At 41.7% G+C, this 22,264-nt stretch overlaps 1 protein-coding gene across 2 annotated transcripts in view; it reads right to left on the bottom strand.

Moving 5' to 3' along the window:
* CNNM2 (cyclin and CBS domain divalent metal cation transport mediator 2) overlaps nt 1-22,264 on the bottom strand; it is a 90,536-nt gene that overhangs the window by 13,203 nt on the left and 55,069 nt on the right. For both annotated transcript variants that reach the window (XM_016220008.2, XM_016220009.2), the window contains exons 2-4: nt 10,288-10,431; nt 7,400-7,537; nt 5,201-5,370 (exon numbers count right to left, since the gene is read on the bottom strand). In XM_016220008.2, coding sequence (XP_016075494.1) covers nt 5,201-5,370; nt 7,400-7,537; nt 10,288-10,431 — 452 coding nt within the window. The remainder of the gene's footprint in view (nt 1-5,200; nt 5,371-7,399; nt 7,538-10,287; nt 10,432-22,264) is intronic.

The raw sequence follows: 22,264 nt of genomic DNA, 5'->3' as shown, positions 1-22,264 counted from the left end.
AATCAATCGGGTGTCTTCTCAGATAACAACTTTTCCATGTAAGGAAGGCACTACATATCAATTTTACTTCTGAACCATCCACAAGTTTACTCTAGCTTATCACCAAAAAACTCTGACAGGACAGATGGACTCTCGAAGGGCACTAAGGCATCACGTTGGTAAACTGACAGGAGAGGAGCCTCACTGTCCCAGGCAAAGCTGGCATCCCGAGTGAAGTTACCATCACAGATCCCACCTTCCTCGGGGGAAGAAATCAGATAACTCTTCTCAAAGCTTCTAAGCATCCACAGGTACCCAGCAGTCTGGGTGCAGCTGGCCTCAGGGTGGGAGCCACACTATCCTGGTCGGCACAAACCCGATCCAGTGGTCAGCGGAGGCCAAGGACTCGTGGAGACTGAGGACGTCCTCAGAGGCCATCCGTTGAGCATCTACTTGGACTCCTGCTCATTCTTGAGTTCTTTTTTTGTTTTGTTTTTTAAATCACCGCCATGAAGTATTCAGTGGGGAGTGACACCTAAAAGTTGTTCATTAAATGCCAGGGGCACAAATGCCAGGCTGTGTTCACCAGCACTGCCCAGCAGTCCCAGTAAGAGGGGAGGCACGACCCAAAGATGTCTGCTCGCGGCCTCAGTGACTGGCACTCAAACATTCTCTAGCAATATTTTTCTGCTAGAAAAATATTGGAGCCTGCAGGTGTAGTCCTGGGGCTCTGCAAGTTTGATTCATAAACGTTTAAATTTTTTAAAACTCTTTGATAGTCAAAATTTATTTACACATATTTTGGACCATCGGGTTGACCATCTTCTAACCAAGTGTTCCCACCAGATGTTGGTGCCAGCACTTGCCTTCGTGTTCACAGTCACACTGCCATGCTACGAAGCTGCTACTTGAGTCACTATGGCCAACTGAGCCCTGCTACTTACTCAACTGGGAGCTTGTTAGAAATGCAGCACCTCAGACTCCACCCCAGGCACTGCTGAGTCATGGTTTGCATTTAGCAAGATCCCGAAGGATTCCTACGCACAATAAAGTGTGAGAAGCACTGAGCTGAAGTGAAAGGAACACAGGAAAACTAAACATAAATAATTCAGTCATATCCAGTGGAGGCCAAGCAACAGCACAACATACTGTACAAACTCCAAGTAGCCCCAGTTGAGCCAAGGGCTGGAGGGTCTGGTCAGCACTGGGCACAGAGACCCAGGTGTGCTGAATGCGAAAGAGCCTGCACTATTGATACAAGCATAAGGATATTTTTCTTTTCTGCTTTCCTAATTAATGTAGCATATTTGGGGTTTGTTGTACTTATATTATTAATTAACCTGCATTCCTAAAATAAACCTAATTCAGTGAGTCACAGTGAATAACTCGGGTATGTTGTTCTCCACCTGCTCCCTCTAATTCGGGAATTCTCCATCTATGTTGACAAGTGAGATCGGCCCATATTGTCAGACTTTAGGTTAAGCCCATATTGGTCTTAAAGAATGCATTTGACGATTACACCATCTTGTTCTATTTGTATAATACAGAAATGGAGTTTCATTTTTCAAGCAATTCCTTTGATTCCAGCTGTTTTTGGGGCGGGGGGCAAGGAGAGGACTCATTTTGTTTTTTTCCTCTTTTATCACATAAATTATGCCAATAGAATAATAATTTTGTTAATCTTTTAAAAGAACCAAAATTTTGATGTTTTTTATGGATTGTAAGGCTTTTTCATTTAAAAATTTTCGTGAGAATCTTTATTATTTAACTTGTTCTTTTCTGGTTTGTTCATTTGCTCTTTTTCTAGATGATTATAGGTATCTACTCCTTTTTTTATTTAAGTACTTAGAGGAATACAATTTCTTAAAACTTTGACAAACAGCACATATGGCGTTGACATTAATAGTTTATGATATCCTATATATTTTATAACATTCTATACATTTTCTCCCTAATTCAGATGCTATTTAGGGTTTTAGTTTGCCACCAGTGTTATTTTTAACAATTTTTCCAAGGGAAAAATAAGTCTTCCTCTCACCCTATTCCCAGGCCTGGAGGTCAACCACTGTTTCAGTTTCCTGAGTAACCTTGCAGAGACATTTCATGTGTGTGTCTGTGTGTGTGTGTATGTGTATGTAAAAGGAAAAATGCAGCTTTTTTCTTTTACACAAATGAGAGCATATTATATACCCTTCTGCACCTTACATCTAAAACTTTTATAAGAGAATTAATCACAATTTTTAAATGGCTTAGTATGTCTCAATTATGCATTTTTATGTCTAATTTTACTTCAGTATGATCTATGCATGTAGTTTTATTTATTTTTTATTTATTTATTTTTAAATATATCTTTATTGATTTCAGAGAGAGGAAGGAGAGGGAGAGAGAGAGAGAGAGATAGAAACATCAATGATGAGTCATTGATCCGCTACAGCCCGCAATCTGGGCATGTGCCCCGACTGGGAATTGAACCCTAGGTCGATGCTTAACCGCTGAGCCACGCCCGGCCGGGCTATGCATGTAGTTTTATATTTCTATCTTTCTGAGTTTACTAGAAATTTCCATGTGACATAATAGTAAAAAATCAATTTTTATGAGTCATGTAAAACTTTTTAATAGTATATCCTCTGGCTTTACATTTCATTTTCTCCAAATTTCTGTTAATTTTATTTTATTAATCATGCAATTCAAAACTAACACTTTTACTTGGTATATTTGCTCTTTTGCGGAGGTGGGAAAAATTTCCACCAAAATTATATTTCTGTCCACCTCTACTTTTATATATGTATTTTGTTATGTTATTTAAGTCATGTAGAGTCAATAGTTTTTTTTCACTATTGTGCTTGTATCACTGTCCTAATGGATCCTCCAATACGTTTTAGCTTAAAAATCTACTTTTTCAGATAAACCTTAAAGTGTAGCCTTTAATACATATGAAGTAAGAGATATGTGCCTGGTAACTTATATTCTTTTAATTAACTTACTTAAATCATTTACTTTGAATAAACCAGCCTTTATTTCATCTCGGGTTTAAACGGGAAGCGATGTGTTTCTATTTATAATTACATTCCAAACATCAATTACTAAAGCATTTTGTTCTCGTGTGTGCAGAAGCGGGCAGCTTTTCAGCACTGGAGCCAGGAATGGAAGGCAGGTACTGCTGCTGTCTTCTCAGTTAATGCCCTTGAAATGCAGGTAACATGCTCTGTAATCTGTATTTATATTTATAACTGATATTTTAGGGTGGAACATACTTTGTAAATGCTGATAGCTATGCTAGATTGACAGAGTATTTCATTTTATTATATTCTGGCTACCTCAAGTAATTGGCTGGCCCGCAGCAACATGATTTTCACCAAACTATCATTTAAACACCTCCACAAATCCTTTTAATCCAGCAGTTACTCTGTTTATAAAACCCCATGACATCATCAGTTCAACAGTTCAGGAAACTGGTCACATTTATATAAATATACACATGACATAGGTATTCTAATGCAGGTACATATACATAAATGCCTTGTCAAAAATATCTTTATAAGGCTGCCATTTCGATTCCCAGTCAGGGCACTTGCCTGGGTTTCAGGCTCCATCCCCAGTAGGGAGAATGCAGGAGGCAACCAATCAATGACTCATCACTGATGTTTCTCTCTCTCTCCCTCTCCCTTCCTCTCTCTGAAATCTATAAAAACATTTAATATATATCTTTATATTAAAGGGTTTACTTATAAATGGACAGGGATTATGAAGTCCCTCTTTCATAAAACTTATTTTTCGAGCCGTAAGCCAGGAAATGACTTTCTTATATACCAACAGAGCATTACTGAATCACAGCTTCATGAAGGCTAACTACATAAAAATCAACAATTGAAAGCCTCATAGTCTCTAATATTACTACTGAAATTCACAATGTCAATCCTCAAAATTTGTCCTAAATAACCATTTTTAGTGTAATTCAGTTTCTCCAGGTTTAAGGAATACTCACATCTAGCTTTATGAGAAATATGAATATTTATTCCCTCACTGCAGTAAATTCCCCACAGTCCCCTCAGACTTTCGAGCTTGTCTATCTCCCATAAAAGAAAAAAAATTCAGAACTGAATGAAACTAAGGTTAGTAGAAGAACTGGGTTTGAATTAGAAAACCCTGCCAACAGAAGTTTCCCAGAAAGACTATGAAAGTGGCATGTAACCAGTTAACCCATGGATTTTTCTACAGTTCCTCACTTCTGCTTCCAGATGCCACAAAATCGTCCAAACATGGGACATGAGACACAGCACTTTCCAGAGTTTCTGACACGTAGATATCTGATAAGAGTCCTTTCAAATAAAGAGAACCTTCTTAATTCATTTAGATAATTGGGACCCTGCTGGACTCATGTAAATTTCAGGGCCTACCAAGTACTGATTACACTCTTACAATGACGCCTCCACTTCATATCCTGGAAGTAAGCAAGAAATATGAGAGTGCTTAAGGGGCTAGTGTTCTTGTATTGAAATAAACTCAAGAGTTCCTATAAAGTAATTCATCAATAGAGGTAGGAGAAGTGAATAAAACTAGCACTTTATGTTCACCTTGGTATCCGTGCCAAGGACGGTGTTCTACTAAGTCCAACTGTGATATTATGAGGGTCTCCTGTGAATTCAAGCACCAAAGCCCCAAGGAGGATTCAGACTGGACCGACCTTATACAGCGGATTCTGCGGTAGTGAGAAGGAATCAGTCGCCATGGCCATGAGAGGCTGTGATTATGACATCAGCTCCTCCATAAAGGAGTCGGGTTAGTAACCAGGAATGAAAACAACAATAAATGGATTATTCTGCTGGTGTTAAGAGAAGAGATAGGAAGATATCTCCAGGAAGCTATAAGACCAAATCCTGACGAGAGAACGGGGAAGAAAAGATTAAAAAAGGACCCAAGGAACTCAAGACACTTAAATTTCCAATTCCCAGCCAAGATTCAGACATGTGCCGGTAATTCCCCAAAGTCTTCAAAAAACACTAACAACTGAATTCACCAGCCTTCACTCGCCTCAGGGCGTCGGCAGTCACTACGTGCCCTTCGGTGTTGGAAGTTAAAGTAACTACCGACATTGCTTTACGTCAGAGTTATCGTACAGATCCGCAAACAAGGAAGTGAAGTTGTCCCACTTCCGGCTGCAGAGCCCGGCCCCGCCCCCTACGCCGAGTCTCGGGGGCGGGCGCTAGGCGGCCCCTCTGACCTGCAGGATGAGCACGAAGTGGTCGGCGGGCCGGCCGCGCTGGTAGAGGTAGTGCTCCGGCGCCCTCTTGTTCTTCTCGTCGTACTTCAGCTCCTGGATGACGTTGGGGTGCTTGAGCAGCCTCAGGAGGATCTTCTCGGACATCTGGGATGGGCTGAAGGCCTCTACTTCTACAGATACAAACAAGCCTGCCGTTACTCCTCCGCGGACGCAGCCAGCCCGGGGATGCGCTGCTTGGATGACAAGAAGACTTGGGGCCGAAGCGACGCAATGCGGACTAACGACACTTCCGTTTGGTGACCCACCGGGGCAGAGCCACCGGGAGAAATTGGAAAATGCTCAATGTTCGTGTTTGTTTCTGAAAATTCTTCCTGTTCAACCTGTGTGATGGGTTTCAATTCTATAAAAGCGCCCTAGTTTTCTGACTGATACTAACGAAAATGAGCCAGAAGCAGGCTCCCGGACGGTCGGGATGCCCCCAACTGCCACAGTAGTCGGACCGTCCAGCCACAGCCAAGGAAGAAGCAGCGGTCAGGACGCGTGTGGGTGCGGGTGCGGGTGCAGACAAGCACCGGATGCACACGCAGTGCCCGCAGCTCACTCCCAGTCACCTGCCCGACGCCCGACACAGTCTGGGAACGAGGAACACGGGAGGTTGGGGACAACAGCAAGGCACGTGCACGCAGTAACACGCACTCCAACTGGCCGGTTAAAAGCAACATGTTGATCTATATTTACAAAGGCGTCAATTTTACTTAAAATACTGATTTATGGGTGCTAGACTGAAACTGGGCTTTATGGTATCTCAGAGGCAGAGTAGGATAACATTTAGTTTTAAATTGCGGTTCTTAAATGATGAACAATATCACATTTAGAGAAGGAATAGAGAGTAAGTTAAAAATACTGTTTATAAGTTTAAAAATTTTAAAATTATGTTATATATGAAAAATATAAATTCTGTATTAGCTTCTGTGCTTTTTTGTATTAAGATAAGATAGTACATTATAGAAATTTTGGAAAATACAGAAAAAGCTAAAAAGGACAATAAAAAAATTACCTATAAACCAACCACTTATAACTACTCTGAGCAACTGGTGATGAGCATTTCTTTCCAGTTCCTTGTCGAGGCATGTGTGCCTGTGTGTGTGTGTACATACAAAAAACACAACTACATCTTCCTATACACACAGTTTTATATCCTGGTTTTTCTCACTTTGCAGTAAATTATAAGTATTTTCCCATGTAAATACTATATTGTGAGCATTTCCATTATCTGAAAACATGATTTTAAATTGTGTATAACATCCCATCATGTGGCTGCTATTGGCCTTCTTTTCAAAATATTTTAAGTACACTGCATGCAATTCAAAGGTATTGGCTGCCCATCTTGGACACAAGACGTCTTCTACAGGTCATTGGGCACTTTCAGATTTTCTCACACTTCCCCTGGCCAACAGAGCTCACTCTTCACCGAGAGAGCCACTGGGGATGTGAGAAGGGTTAGTCAGTCTCTTACGTTCACTCAACCTTGACCTCTCTGGAGCAGTCAGTGCTGGCTGAGTTGGTGGTTTTCATACTGTTCACACTTGCCTCCTGGAATGGGCCCAAGCTAACAATCTGATTTGAAGAGGCCATCAAGAAATCCATGTCAAAGTTCTTAGAATTTCTGATTTCATTAAAACCATAAAAGATAGAGGTTTAACTTTGAAAGTCTATTTTTTCTTCTTTGCAAATCATAGCACCTGTGTTATCACTGATATCCACTGTCCTTCCAAGGCAAGCTGAAGAGAAAATTACTCAGCTGTCCAGCACACAATGAGGTGGTGTCTGGCTCACTGTCAGCCTACTCCGCCAGCTGGCTCTCCCATGGACTTAGCTGGAAGCAGATGACCTGGCCTACTGTTCACATGCAGTGTGGCACTAACATTCATCCTTACCTTTCAGACCAATTCTAAGTTACTGGTCCACCCCTGGTAAATGTCTCAGGGAGTTCATGCCGACACTGAACATAGGAGAGGAGAGAATTTAAAAAGAAAAAAACAAAACTAAAACAAAACAAAACAAAAAACAAAACACAAAAGTGGCATTACTTTTCACCCCATTTCCCGGTCTCCACCCCCAGCCCACCCCAGTCAGTGGTGGGGGAGAAACGCTCTCCAGGGTTGGTAGAGATTTCTGACTGTGATAAGCTGCACTTGCCTGTTGCTAGGAAACGGTGCATGGCCAAGAGAAGCTGTGGTGATATTTTAACCTTCATCTCGCTGTCTGTCTGCTTGAAGGCAGAAAAATCTTGCTTTCTTTCACGATGGGCCACTTTCTTTTTCGTTCTGTTATCCGCTGCGGAAAGAATAAGGAAAAAAGTGAGAAAATGCACTTCATTAGATCCGGCTCTTCTTAAATGAAAAGAACAAAATATCCTGGAAAGGCTAGGCTCTCTCCCCAGAGTGTGGGCACTCTACGTACACACATCACATGGAAAGAGGAAGGGAGAGAGAATCTTCATAAAATCAGTGCTGCATGGCTCTAACACATTCCAAAGTAAATAACAGGCAACCTGATTAGAAGCAACTATAAATATGCCTCAGGAAGACCTGCAGAGCCCTTACGAGTACATTATTGGGAGCCTTGGACAAAAACTCCCCTCACAGAACCTGTAGAACCACATGGCAGCAGAGGATGTATGCTGGTCCTCAATCACTGTGCTACCGAAGACACAAGGGAAGTGTGTCCCTGCCACCTTAAAGAGGCTCCTAGCCTGTGCTGAAAGAGAAAACAAATACACAAGCAAAATCTCTTAAGAAACAAACAGAAACACTGTCATAGAACAGCACTTCAATAGTAGCATCTGTGGCCCTGGCCCGGTGGCTCTGCTGCTTGGGCGTTGGCCCATGCACTGAAAGGTTGCCGGTTCAGGGTGCATGCGGGAGGCAACTGATCGATGTTTCTCTCTCACATCAATGTGGGGGTTTTTCTCTCTCCCTCCCCTTCCCTTCCTCTCTCTAAAAGTCAATAAAAACACATACAAAAATTAACATCTGTTAGCTTCACTGCTACCCCAGACCACGAGATCCCCAAGGTCAAGGAAAAATGAAGAAAGTGATCCAGAACAGAGTTCAGCTAACTTCCTCTGTAAAGGACTAGACAGTCAGTATTTCAGGCCCTGAAGACCATGCAGTCTCTGTTTAACTACTCAACTCTGCTGTTTAGCAAAAGCAGCCATATGTGAATGAATCAGGATGGTTGTGTCCCAATAAAACTATCACGCACATGATATTTGAACTTCATATCATTTTCACATGTCACAAAATAAGTATTCTTTTTATTTTTTTCAACAATTTAAAAATTCTTAGCTTGTGAGCCACACGAAAACAGGTTGTAGGCATTCGTGGGCTGTAGCTTGCCAACCCCTGATCTAGAAGGTCTAAGGCAAAATCTGTTTTCAAGGATTTTTCTGGACAAAATAATGATGAAGAAAAACACCAGATTAAAGACAAGATCCCAAATGCTTTCTCCTTTCTCCAAAAATCAAAAATCTTTGCACTACTATTTCATGCTTGGGGCAAAACAGATGGCTTACTAGGCTAGTCCTGGGGAGAAGGTGATCGCAACTTGTAATTTTCTTCTATCTCAAATTCTTTTGAGAATGTGACGGTATAAATCAACACAAAGATTTAAAATAATTTTCTAATTACAAAAGTCATCATCCCTGATCACCTATTTAATCAAGAATATACATGAAACCACACATTCAGTGTTTCATATCAGTAAGTTACATTAGGCAACTCTTCTGTATGAAATCACTCTAACCAAGGTTTGAAAAGTTCACTCAAGTACAAACATAAGCTCTCATAAATGTCTAAATTATCTTTCTTATGATGAGCATTACCCCTGGGAAACACATAAATATACACACACACACCTGGCACTAAGCAGTCACCGTGAAGAGCAATGAAAGAATGTAGACATGCAGGACAATATTGTCTAGTATGAGACTCTGACTCCTCTCTAGTGTCAGAGCCACACAGACATTGGCGTTTTTTTAAGAACACTCTACAAACGTGAGGAAAAAACAAGATACATTGCAGAAGCAGGTCACTGGCTAAACACAAAATGTATTCTTTTAAGGGCACATGGAAAACTTTCTCAATTTTAAAATGAGGGCCATTCCCTTCTAGTGGAATTGAATAAAATCACTCTGTTTTGAGCAAGGCAGGCTTTGTCCTGAGTGCCCCAGGCCATCTAAATGATCCATTTCCAATCATGTTCAAAAACCAAACAGGACAAACAGCGCCCAAGTGTTCTTTCTCTTTCTCACCTTTGAGACCCCAAATATCTCAGGCCTTGGGCCATCTTCGACATTATGGAACTCTTGAAAGAGTGTTACTTTGCTAAGAGTGAGGCTGAGGAAGGGTTAAGCTCCACAGTCCAATGATCCAGTTGTGGACTTAAATAGGACAGAATTCAGGTTCAACGCTCAGCCCCAGATCTAGCCTACTCCTGGGCAAACAGGTGAGGATACTTCCCTTCCCCTCCCCTGATCCAAGCTACTCCCCACCCGAACCCCAAAGAAGGCAGAGAAGCAAAGAAACGGAAAAACAGATTTTTATTGTGTACTCTACCGCCTTGCCTCTTACACCTCCACCTCACCACCATGCCCCAGCAAAACCACACTTGCAAACCTCACTTCTACCCCAATCCATTGGAGCAAGAAAATTTAAACTTGCTATCCATCAATTTAACAAATCCCCTCACTTTTTAAGTAGAAATAGAAATTTATCTGAAAACAATTTACCTAATTGTGCAAAATGAGTTTTCTGGTGAGGGCAAGTAATGCCCAGATCAGTGGTTAGAAGCAACTGGCTTAAAAAAAACCCACATTATCCGCTGACATTATAGGACCTGCCCCTGCTCTGCTGGTCCCCCTCTGGTGAAGGGACTGGGTACACTGACAGGTTGTGCACAACCTACACACACAATGCATAACTGGAAACAGAGGTGGACGACAACTGGAGAGATGACAGAGGACTCACAAATATGACTGAAAAAGCAAAGGTTTGGGGAAATGACTCTCAGGGAAAGCTACTCACTGTATAAATCCGTTTCATCTAGAATCTCGGATTTGATGATTTCTTCAATCACATCTTCTAAGGTGACAATTCCCAGAACTTCATAAAATGGATCCCCCTCTCCCTCATTGTTTACTCGCTGCACAATAGCCAGGTGAGATTTACCTTTAAAGAAGAGAAAAAAAGGTTCAGAGGTAATTTTCTGAATAAAGTCTTAGGTATGATTATGGAAAAAACAGCAGCAAACACAGATACCAAATCATCAAAGTCTGGTATGGAAACAATGGTATGGAAATCACAAACGGAAAAGCTTTGTGAGCATCAAAAGCAAGGCCAGTTCAGCCAGAAGCGTGTCACCTCCACACACCTTACCACTTGTTTCCTAATGGAATTGTCTTCAGTGACTTCAGCTCTCCTTGTGTGACCTTTTAGCAACTGCCACTTTACTTTAGGAGAGCAGTTCTCAAAGTATGGTCCAGGACCCCTAGGGACACCCAAGACCCTTTTATAGGTCTGTGAAGTCAAACGGTGGTATCTGAACCAATGCAAAGGTGCAAAGGTGCCTGAGCACAAGTCAAGGCAGTGTTGGCAAATGTACTAGTGGCCCCTGGATCCTCCACCACCACATGTAGTAACAACGAGGGGAAACGGCCATTTCTCTTAAGAATAGCCTTAATGAAGCAGTACAAGTTTTTAATTTCATTAAATCTTGCTCCCAAGTACCCATCTTTGAATGTTCTGTGTGACAGTGAATAGGGCACAAAACACGTGTGCCACCTTCAGAAGTGTGACAGTGTCTTGAGGAAAAGCACTCGTGCAATTGCTTCCAGCCGCATTTTTCACTGGACATCAATTTACTTGAAAGAATGGCTACCAGACAAACCATGGTATTAGACTTATTTGGCAGACATTTTCCCAAAAATCAACAAAGTGAGCCTGTACATTAAGGAAAAGAGCAGCAGCGTCTGCTGCACACGACACGGGGCGCTGTTCTCCTTCGCCGCCTGCGCACTCGGCAAAGGCCTTCACTCCTCCTTCCCTGCCTCGGGGTCTCGGACAGGTCCCTAGGGCCGGCCCACCCTCGGGGGGGGGGACCCCACTTCCTGGAGTGGGCGAGGATCTAAATACATTAGTCAGGAGTCTTCTGTAAGCAAGATTTCAGACTAAAGGATTTTAAGGTAACTGCATCCAAAGTCCACTGCATAGTTTCAGACTCTACACTGCGATGAACCTCTAAGAAACTATCACTCAGGGAGTTTTGGTGTAGTATCAAAAGAGAATATGCGTGATTATCCAAAAAGGCTATTAAAATAGATTCCTCTTTTCCAGACATATATCTGTTTGAGGCCAGATTTTCTTCATACTGAAACAGCTGCCTTCCATTTAGCTAGATAATAAAGAGATACATAAAAAAGATAAATCAATAACACTTCTTAATATTTTTGTTTTGGAAAATGATGATTTTAAATTCAATGTTATTTATGTTAACATGAAATGGACTTATTGTTCTTTCAAAATGAATTAATAAGTAAATGTTTTCAATTTCTCAGGTTTAATTTCTTTTTTATTGAGTGATTTGAGAGAGAGAGAGAGAGAAAGAGAGAGAGAGAGAAAAAAACACTGATTTGTTGTTCCACTTATTTATGCAGTCATTGGTTGATTCTTGCATGTGCCCTGACTAGGGATTGAACCCGCAACCCTGGAGTATCGGGATGATGCTCTAACCAAATGAACTATCCAGTCAGGCCTCAGGTTTAATTTCAAACACTGTAAATCCCAAAAAGGATAACCCACAGGGAAGAACACATGATCTGAAGTCCAACAGTCCTGGATTTGAACTCCAGCACTGCCAGTTAATTAGCCATTACTGGCAGTGTCATCATGAGCAAACTATATAACTTTTCTGAGCCTCAGTCTCCTCACCTCCCAAATCAGGCTCATAATTGCTGCCCACAGGATTGTTGTGAATATCAGAGATAATGTTGGTATCTAAAGCAAAGACAGTGCCTGGGATCCACGGGGTGATCAATAAATGGTAACTTCTATTTATTAATATTCTTCCTCAGGTCTAAGGCACCATCAACTCATTACCAGAAAAAACCCACTACATCAAATGTGCACTGATTAAAAGATGCACTTCAATTTCAGAAAGATCTTTTAAAATCTTAAGTGCATCTCACACCAATATTGGTGTTCCCAGTTCAAGGCATGTGAGGCATCTGAACTACTTCCTAAAGTAAGCCAAGTAGACATAGTATAGAAATTCCAAGATCAGTTAACATGTATAGTGGATTTTTTTTAAATCGCAGGATGGGTTTTAGGGGGTTTAAGGTTGGGGGCAGTCCTTTAAAGAAAATTCAGTTAAAACTGCCATTTGACTGAGTTCACTCGGATACAACCACCCAAACTAAAATATTCCCTGAAGGCCAGGTCTGATCAAGTTCCCAGCACTCATTCAAAAACTGCCTTTGGTTCTGCAGGTTTGTTGGCTCTTTCCTGCTTTGGCTCAGACCCCGTTAGAGGCAACAATGTCTGGAAGCCTAGAAGGTTAGATTGTTAGACAATTAGGCATCCTAACAGTTTTCATCCTAGCATGCTCACGCTCAAAGAATGAAAATATTTTCAGCAAATGAGACTAGGAAAAAAAACTTATCAGCAATAGATATAAACACCGCATCAGGGTCAAGTCAATTCTAGTCTAGTCAATTCAGTCTGGTGAGTTTCTCACATCTGCTTTCCCAAGAACCCAAACATAAGCAGTTAAAAATTCTTGGTCAATGCTGTCTGTCGAAAGTTAAATTCTTTTGCTATTCCCAGCTTGTGATCATTTAAAAGGAATTTTCCAAAGCAAGGTCTAATATTAGACTCAAAATGAAGTTTCCATTCCACTGAGGCGCTATTCTCACCAAAGTAACTACCGCATAATCAGATTGTCTTGGAGCAATTCGTTTAAATGCAGATGGACATACTTGAAATACCAGCTCTTTAGCACCAACAGATCTGATTGGAAAGGGCCTTACTCTAGGAGAAATTGTTCATGTGAGTTAGGCTTCTTAGACTGAAAATTAAATTTTCTTCGGGGCTCCCATTCACACTCCCACCTCCAATGCTAAAACTTTTGCATCTGCCCAGAGCCACATTCTTTTAGCTTTTGAATTCCTGGTGAGAAGTCCTGTTTTCTGAACTTTCTTGATGGTGAGCAATACAAAAAAAAAATTTAAAAAGACAACCCTCCTCTTTAATCCTGCTTTTGGAGACTAGCAATACAATGCACCTATTCCCCACCCCCAATTGTGCACCACAGGAGTTCCGTCTTCTCATCAATGGAAAAATCAAAAGGAAAATGTAAACAAGCTGTCAATACAGAAATTTTAAAAACTGACCTCAAATAGCATCCTTCTTAACCTGAGCATTGGAGGGACTGAGTCAGGATTGAAAGCAGAAAAGCAGTTTAGGGAAACTGAGCCAACAAAAGACTAAGCCAAAAACTAAGAAAGATTATGAACTGATGGATTCTTAACTTTCAAAGAGAAGAATGAGAATACAGCAATTGGTGCAATATACAGTTACAGGCATTAAATAACACAAACCTTTAAATATGCATAAATTAAACAAACTCGATAGACTGTATGCAGAACAAATAAAGCAGACATTGCTGTCACAATCGGGGCTTGGAGAGAGCCTTCTGGGGAGCTGTAAGAGTGTTCCTGCAGTATTCCAGTCACTATGAACTGTCCTAGGAATGGAGGGAAGGAGGATTGCTAAGAGAATCAAAGCAGACCTGTTTTCAGAGTGCAGGGCTCTATGGATACATTTCCATTCAAATTCAGAATCATAAGCAAGTTAATATGAAATAATAACCTAGACTGATCATTTTTCTATAACTGCTATGTGCTCAAGGCAGGGCACTTACACAGGTGAAATTAGAACATGTCTTCAACTAAAATGATCTATACACATTAAAATTGGGATCAGATTTCTGCCTCGGCCTGCTTCCCTTGCTCCCCAATCAAAGCTGATTTGCATGTCCCCTCTGATTGGTAAAGCAGCAGGTTGGCACATTTGCATCTTTTAACCATACACAACCGAGGCTCAAATTCTGAATGACAGATACCATTTGTATGTCCATGGATTCATCAACTGTATGCTTATCGGGCTGACAAAGGGTTCTTGTAATTACCTGTGGAAAATACGGACTCATCTGTATCTACACGTTTGATGTCAATAAAGTGAAATGAACAGTAAACGGACTAATAGAAATAACCAAGGAAGAAAGCCAAGAGGGTAGATGAAGAATGGAATTAGGAAAAAGCTGACACAGCTGTGCTAATAAAAAGTGACATGCAGTAGTCAGAAAGACCTAATAATGTGAGCACAAGGCAAACAGAGTCCGTGGGGTCTTAAAATGCCACTCAAACAGCAGGAAAGAAAACAAACAGAATATTCAATAATGAGAAACTCAAGCAGAACATTTTATAGTCACCGTTACTGCTGTGTTGCACAACTCCAGGGGGCACCATTAGCACCAAGTGTGAGGCCTGTGGCCCCTCACTAACCAAGGGTAGGACAAATGAAGCACTGGATATGCCTTTGTTTTTAAAGGATTCCCAGTTTAGCTAACAAAAATTATAATTCAATAAATAAGAATCAGTTAAGTTCCTAAGAGAGAGTTCTATGGAAGTAGTGATAAAAGAAGGAAATGCTCTATAAGTCAGGATGTAGGTCCAAAAGTAAAACAAAATGGGATGGAAGACATTTTTTTAAATACATCTTTATTGATTTCAGAGAGAGGAAGGGAGAGAGAGAGAGATAGAAACAGCAATGATGAGAGAGTCGTCATTGATCGGCTGCCTCCTGCATGCCCCCAACTGAGGATCAAGCCTGCAACCTGGGCATGTGCCCTGACTGGGAATCCAACCTCGATCTCATGGATCCTAGGTTGATGCTCAACCGCTGAGCCATATTCAGCCAGGCTGGAGGACATATTTTAATGGCCATACTTAAGATCTCCCAAGGAAACCAGTTTGCATATTAGTAGTCAAGGAAGTCAAGCACTTTAAATAGAATTAGATTGTCTGATTTACAAAAAGTAAACAAACTGATCAAGTGAGATAATGTATATGAACATAATTTATAATCCCCAAAAGACAATGCTATGTAAAGTGAATGAAAAAGGGGTCATATACCAAACCTGACAAGCTGGGGGGTGGGAAGCGGAGTACATGACAAGCCTGACAAGTTCAGTGACCAAAAGCAAACACACAGGAAGGTCTGATCATAAGTTCCTAACTGGGCAGGCCATGGTGGAGAGTCCCTTCCAGGCCTATTGCTTCCTTAGCAAAGTTCATTCTTCACCTTAAGTGAGCCCTGCCCATTGTTCTTATGCATCTAGGATAACATACCTTCGAAATGTCAGAGTAATTTTCTTTTCTAGACCCCTGGAAGGCACAACTGCAGGCACCAGAGCACGAGACCACAGAACCCCTCACTGTCGTTTTGTTCCCTGCATACAATCTCTATGTGCTGTAAACGTTAATTATTACCTATCCTGTACCCACCAATGTAAAAGAAGTGTTTCTCCATTCTGCTTTTTATCCAATCCTAAGGATTTCCCACTTTGCTTTCTCTTGCCTTCTTAATCTACCACTGATGGGATTTCAAGTGATCCTTCTATGTCTTCTCCTTTGATTCTAATGTATAAAATACGCTGCAAAACTGTCCATTCTCTAGAGCATTTTCTCAATCCGTTGAGGTTTCACTTCTGGGTATGTCCTCAGATTGGACTCAGATAAACTCTTCCATAGGTTGGACATTCTTTCACTGACAGGAAGTATCAATGAACTCTAGACACACAAATTCATTCATTCATTCAAATACTGAATGCTCACTTTGTAACAGGCTCATACCTCAGGGAACAAAACCAAGCCCTGGCTCACAAGGAACATTCTAGGGGGAAGACATACACTAAGGGAAACAGATAATTAAAAAGCATGTCAGGCTGTGTAAAATGTGCTGTGGAGAACAAAAAGCAGGGGCAGAGTTACATATAATAATGAAGTGACATTTGAGCAAAGATGAAGGACATGAAGGAGCCAAATGAAGCAGACAGGGGCTGGGTAGGATGTTTCAGGTAGAGACAATAGTCATAAAAGCAAGGAGGCCAGTGTGGCTGGAACAGAGAGCAAGAGGGAAAAGGTAGTGCAGAAGTGTAGGGGGTAGGGAGGTGACAAGGACAGCGTGCAGATCTTGTAACCCTTGCAGACTTCAGCTTTTACTGAGGAGGGCAGTCACTGGAAGAAGGTTCTGAGCAGAAGACTGACCTGATCTGTAGTAAGTTTTAAAGGGTCACTCTGGCTGCTATGGGAAGAAAGGCTTGGCAACTGGTGGGAAGAAGACGTCAGTGGGGAAAGGGGAAACCCAGTTGTTATTCCAGTAACCCAAGTGGGAGGGACAGTGGCCTGGACTAGTGGAAGGGTGGAGGTGATAAGTACTGAGATTCTGGATATGTGTTTAGACAGAGCCAACAGGTTTGGCAGATGGACTGAATGTGGGGCAAAAGAGACACGTCAGGGCTGACTCGAAGGCTTTGGGCCTGAGCAATAGGAAGGACAGACTTGCCCTTTACTGAGGACTGTGGAAGGTACCTGTTTAGAAGGAAAACATCGGCTCAGTTTTAGGCAGGTTAAGTGTGGGATGCTGAACAGAAGTCCTAGTGGAAATGTCCAATAGGCAGGCATACACCGCACCCCAGGATTCAAGAGAACAAGAGAAATGTGGGCTACAGATGAAAACTGCCCCAAGCCGATGAGATCCCCCGGGGAAGGTGTGGCACAGGAGGGGCCCAGGCACTGAGCGTGGGGCACGTCAATGTCTCACGGGTGAGGAAGTTGGGATATAACCAAAAAAGGAGGGGAGAGGAATGGCCAGTGCGATAAGGGGAGAATAAAGGAAAATAGTGTTCTGGAAGCCAAGCCAAGCCACAAAAAAACCACAAACAAACCAAAAAAACCCAAAGTCCTTCAAGAAGGAGAAGCCAAAAGTATCAAATGTAGCCCAAAGGTCATGAAAGGTGATCTGGATGACAAAAGGTGCTCAAGGAAGTTTGGAGATGAAGAATTGAAGGATTATCATTTAAGTGCCAGGCCGAGGTCCCTGTCCAGCGCGACTTCTGCTACAGCCCTTCCTGCTTCTAACAGGGAGACACAAACTGGCCTGCGTCCGCCAGGCAGCCTGAACCAGGGAGAAAGGCCTGTCATTAGGATAGAGTCTGGCTTGTCCTCTCCAAAACAACACCTCCCTCTGAGTACCCACTTCTGGAAGTGATACCATTAGGTTTCTAATCACCATGCTTAAAACTCTGAAATCTTTCTTCTCGCCCTCATTTCTGCCCACGCTATTTTTCTTCCTTCTCGGTGAAGAATGAATGCATGCATACATACACACAATGAAAAACACACCAGGGACCCCCACCCAGGAGGGACTAGGGAACGCTGGGCCACCTGGCGAATGAACAGGAGGGCGGGGAGGGAGCCAGGAGCAAGGGCAGAGGGACAGAGCAGTAAGGGAAGTAGCTAAAGAGGTTCCGGGGCTTCAGGTTCCAAGGCAAATACAGGTCTCCCTGTGTCCCCTCGGGTGAGCTCTCCTCTCTCCAACCCCTTCTATTTGTTGAGAGCAGGTCCCTCAAATAGGGAGATCACACGGTGGTCCAGCAACATATCTCATGATGATTAAGAGGCAAAACGACCTCAGAACAATGGAAGCAGTTCTGTATCTCACCATATCTGGAATATTGTGTTCAGGTCTGTATTTTATAAGAGGCAAACTGAGCAGAGAGCTACCAAGACCCTTTAAAATGTATAAACTGTCACATAAGGAACAAATAAAGAGGACACAGGCCTGGACAGTGTTGCTCAGCAGTTAGAGTGTTGGCCTGCACACCGAAGGGTCACAGGCTGGATTCTTGGTTAGGGCACATACCTAGGCCGTGGGCTTGAGAGCCGGTCAGGGTGGGTGTGGGAGGCCCCCGACTGATGTTTCTCTCACATCGATGTTTCTCTTTCCCTCCCTCTCTCTCCCTCCCCCTTTCTCTCTCTAAAATCAATTTTATAAAAAGACATATTAAAAAAAATAGTAGATAGGTCCTTTCTCTACCCATTTCCCTCTCAATTCAACAGCTGCAAAAGAAAAAGAAACCCTGTATTATAAGCCACACTACACAAACACATAAAGCCAATTTCTCACAGATTTTTGTAATAAGTTCTTATATATGCCTGCAAGTCTTCTTCTGACCAATATGGTGATAGATCTCATATTATAACATGAGGACAATGGTTACATTTGTTTAAGGAGAAGCAATACAATGTAATTTAGGGAGCTATCACTTTACTATTTCTGTACTGTTTAAAGCTAAAATAAAAACAACAAACTTCATGGGGTTTTTTTTAAGTACTTTATTTTACCTTACCATCCCCATCAGAGCTAAGTGCATTTTTTCCAATTGAATTTTCCCACCATAAAATAGACCAGAAAAATGTGACACAGATCTTAAAATAGTGCTATATAAACAATGCATGAGTATATATATAGAAGCACTTGCTGTATATAGAAGTTACTGGTTTTAAGTGATGATAACAGTTGCTATTCTGGGAGACAAAAGCCCCCTTTTACCAAAAGGTTTACTATTCCCAAAAAACTCCAATGGCTAATCAGTAAGTGGCTGCCCCAAATCCCTCTAACAGGACAGCTCCTCCACTCCAAGCACAAGGGAGTCATCTCAGCCATGGGTAACCTCACTCCCTCCAGGTCATGTCCACCAGGAGGTTTACTGGGGTGGAATATGGAATCATGGTTTCCTAAAACATTAATTTTTTTTGGTGAGAGTAGGGGTTATTTGATACAGATAATATTTCTTAATAGGACATTTCCAGGATAGAACCCTGAATTTATCTATTAATTTAGATGATAATAGCTTTCAGGGAACAGGACTGCTGTTCGTAAGTCACTCACACTCTGAAAGTAAGGAGGTTGCTATTCACTGAGATGCTCGGCCTCCAAAGGACTTTTTTCTTTAAGGAGAAGCAAAGCAGATGCCTTCCCCAAAGGTGACTGCAGAGACCTGGGCACTGGGCATGGAGCCCCCAGGAGCCTGAGCAGGCAGGCCAGGTTTATCAGGGCCCAGCCCCAATGCTGCGCCTAAAGGCGACCTCTCTTACTGTCCCAGGGTTGCTTCTATTTGCTATAAACACCTATAAAACCTGTTTCTTCACATTCAGACTGAGTTTGTTCCCACCTTCCCATTCTTAACTGAAGTTTCTTATTCTATATGCCTAAAATAGAAATACCTGAAAAAAGAGAAAAATATCTTTCAGACAATTAAGGTTTAAAACAATTATGTTTGTGGATATCTTTAAATGTTATATTATTGCCCTGGCCGGGTAGCTCAGTTGGTTAAAGCGCCATCCTGATACGCCAAGGTTGCGGGCTCGATCCCCAGTCAGGGCACATACAAGAATCTACCAATGATGCATAAATAAGTGGAAAATAATTCGATGTCTGTCTGCCTCTCTCTCCCCCCTTCCTCTTCCTCTCTCTCTCTAAAATCAATTTTAATAAAATTTTTTTATGTTATTATTGTTGACTGGTTGAATTTCACTTTTCCATAAAAAGCTCTCATACAATAAGATCAGAAACATCACACACTGAGAAAATCCAACCCATGTGGTCCTCAGATTTTGAAGGCTGCATCTGTGGAGACTTGGGGACGGTACGGCTGCCTTCAAAGATATCAACATTTACATGTTGGGAAAGTTCCTGACGTATATTAAAACTACAGATACTGGCTTGGCTCACTGTAGGCAAACAAATATTTACTGAGTGAGTGAATCCATAAATTTAGAAAATCCTTTGAACGTATTTTTATTTTCTTTCAATCTATACAATTTTCAGGGCTGAAATGATATTTCATTTGTCCTAGGCTACTTCCTCCACATTGTTAGAGGTTCCCTTTGGCATTACGTTTGAGGTCATAATCCTATCTTCTCTCAGTTAGCATCATTACAGAGTGAAGACACCATCTTTTTACAATATGCCCAAAATTTCATCTAAGAATTTAAGCTTGATTTTTACAAAGCATTTTTATATTAAACACTACACTCACCTGTCACCTGTAATTTTCCCACCAGGCATAAATTTCTTCCAGTCATCAAACATACAGCATGAAAGGACTCTTTGTTTTACAAAATGGATCACTCTTAAATTAGAATTTTTGTTTTGAGATCCTTGTACATTATGCAGTTGTAAGAAATAACAGAAAGATCTGGTGTACTTTTACCCAGTATCCCCCAATGGTAACGTTTATAAAATTATAGCAGGATACTGACACTGACATCTACACGGTACCAAACTTCCATCACAAGTATCTCTGACGTTGCCCTTTTAGAGCCACATATGTTTCCCCTCCCACCCCCCAAACCCACCATTTTAATAGCTTCTTTGGTGAAATAAGTGCTTAGTCTTCTACTGACAATGGCTCTTAGCTTTAGCTTTTAAGTTTAAATATTAAAAAGTTCACAAAATGGCAATCAATAGGAAAACATCATTTAGTCAACAGAAACTTGTTTTACAAGGAAGTTTGAAAACTCAAAACTGGGGTCCAATCCTGCCAAGGGCAGCGAACCAGGCTTCCCTGGCTGACACACAGCAGGTTGCTACATAACTGAGTGCTCAGATAGCACTGTTTTTGGAGAGCAGCAGAGACCCCAGCCTTGATTTAATAAATGTCTGCAGAGACACCTCTGTGGCAGTATTATTTCCCAGGCAGCTCCTCTGGCTTCTCACAATGTAATGGATTTCTGATGTATCGACTTGGATAGGTAACAGCCCCCAGTAATTAAACACTAACCTAGGTGCTGTTGTGAAGGGATTTTGCGGGTGTAAAGTCCCTAATGGGTTAACTTTAAGTAAGGATATTCTGAGTGGGACTGACTTAATCAACTGGAAGGCCATAAAAGCAGGGTGCAGACTTTTAAAACTGAATTTATTGGGGTGACATTGCTTAATAAATTATATAGGTTTCAGGTGTACCATTCTAGCGAACATGGTGTATACATATATTAACTTTTTTTTTAAACATATCTTTATTGATTTCAGAGAGAGGAAAGGAGAGGGAGAAAGAGGGAAAGAAACATCAATGATGAGTCATTGATCGGCTGCCTCCTGCATGCTCCCCACTGGGGAACGAGCCCGAAACCAGGGCATGTGCCCTGACCGGGAATTGAACCATGATCTCCTGGATCATAGGTTGACATTCAACCGCTGAACCAAGCCAGCCAGGCCATCATGTGTATATTGTATAATGTGTTCAACACCCCAAGACAAGTTTCCATCCATCTCTGAGGAAGAAAAGTTCCACCTGATCACTGCAGACCATGCCTGTGGGTTCCAGCCTATTTACGATCTTCCCTTCCTGATGGCTGCCCTACTGACTTAGACTTTCTTAGATTACAATTACAAGCATAAGCCTGTTCCTTACAATAAATCCCTTAATGAATGTTGTGTGTGTGTCTGTCTTCTACTGGTTTTGCTTCTGAACCATGACTGACAGACTCAGAACCCACAACACACAGGGATTCAGAAAGGAGATACCAAGAGAAAATTAGGATTAGATTACATTTTCATTTCCCAAACCCAAGACAATGAATGACTGTCTATGAAAACAAGCTAATACACGTATGCTGTGCCAAACAGACCTGCTCAATGAACTTCCTCGTAGAAATAGCAAGTAAAGTAATCATTTGGAACAAAAAAATTTAACCGAGGCTAAACTGTGGCCGGGTTTAAAAGACAAGAAGCCAAGTTATTTACTTCAGTGCATCCAAGTGCCCGATCCGATTAAAGACAGCCCTTTGGTCTCCCACCCAGGTCAGGATTCCACACCAGCAGTGGAGGGGCTCGGCTCCCACACCACCACCAGCTTGCTCTCTGTCTCGCTTCTCCTTGG

This window comes from Miniopterus natalensis, chromosome 14, assembly GCF_054644295.1.
Source record: "Miniopterus natalensis isolate mMinNat1 chromosome 14, mMinNat1.hap1, whole genome shotgun sequence".
NCBI classification, from domain to species: Eukaryota; Metazoa; Chordata; class Mammalia; order Chiroptera; family Miniopteridae; genus Miniopterus; species Miniopterus natalensis.
Note: the sequence above shows the minus strand (reverse complement) of the source record. Positions and strands in the feature narration are given on the sequence as shown.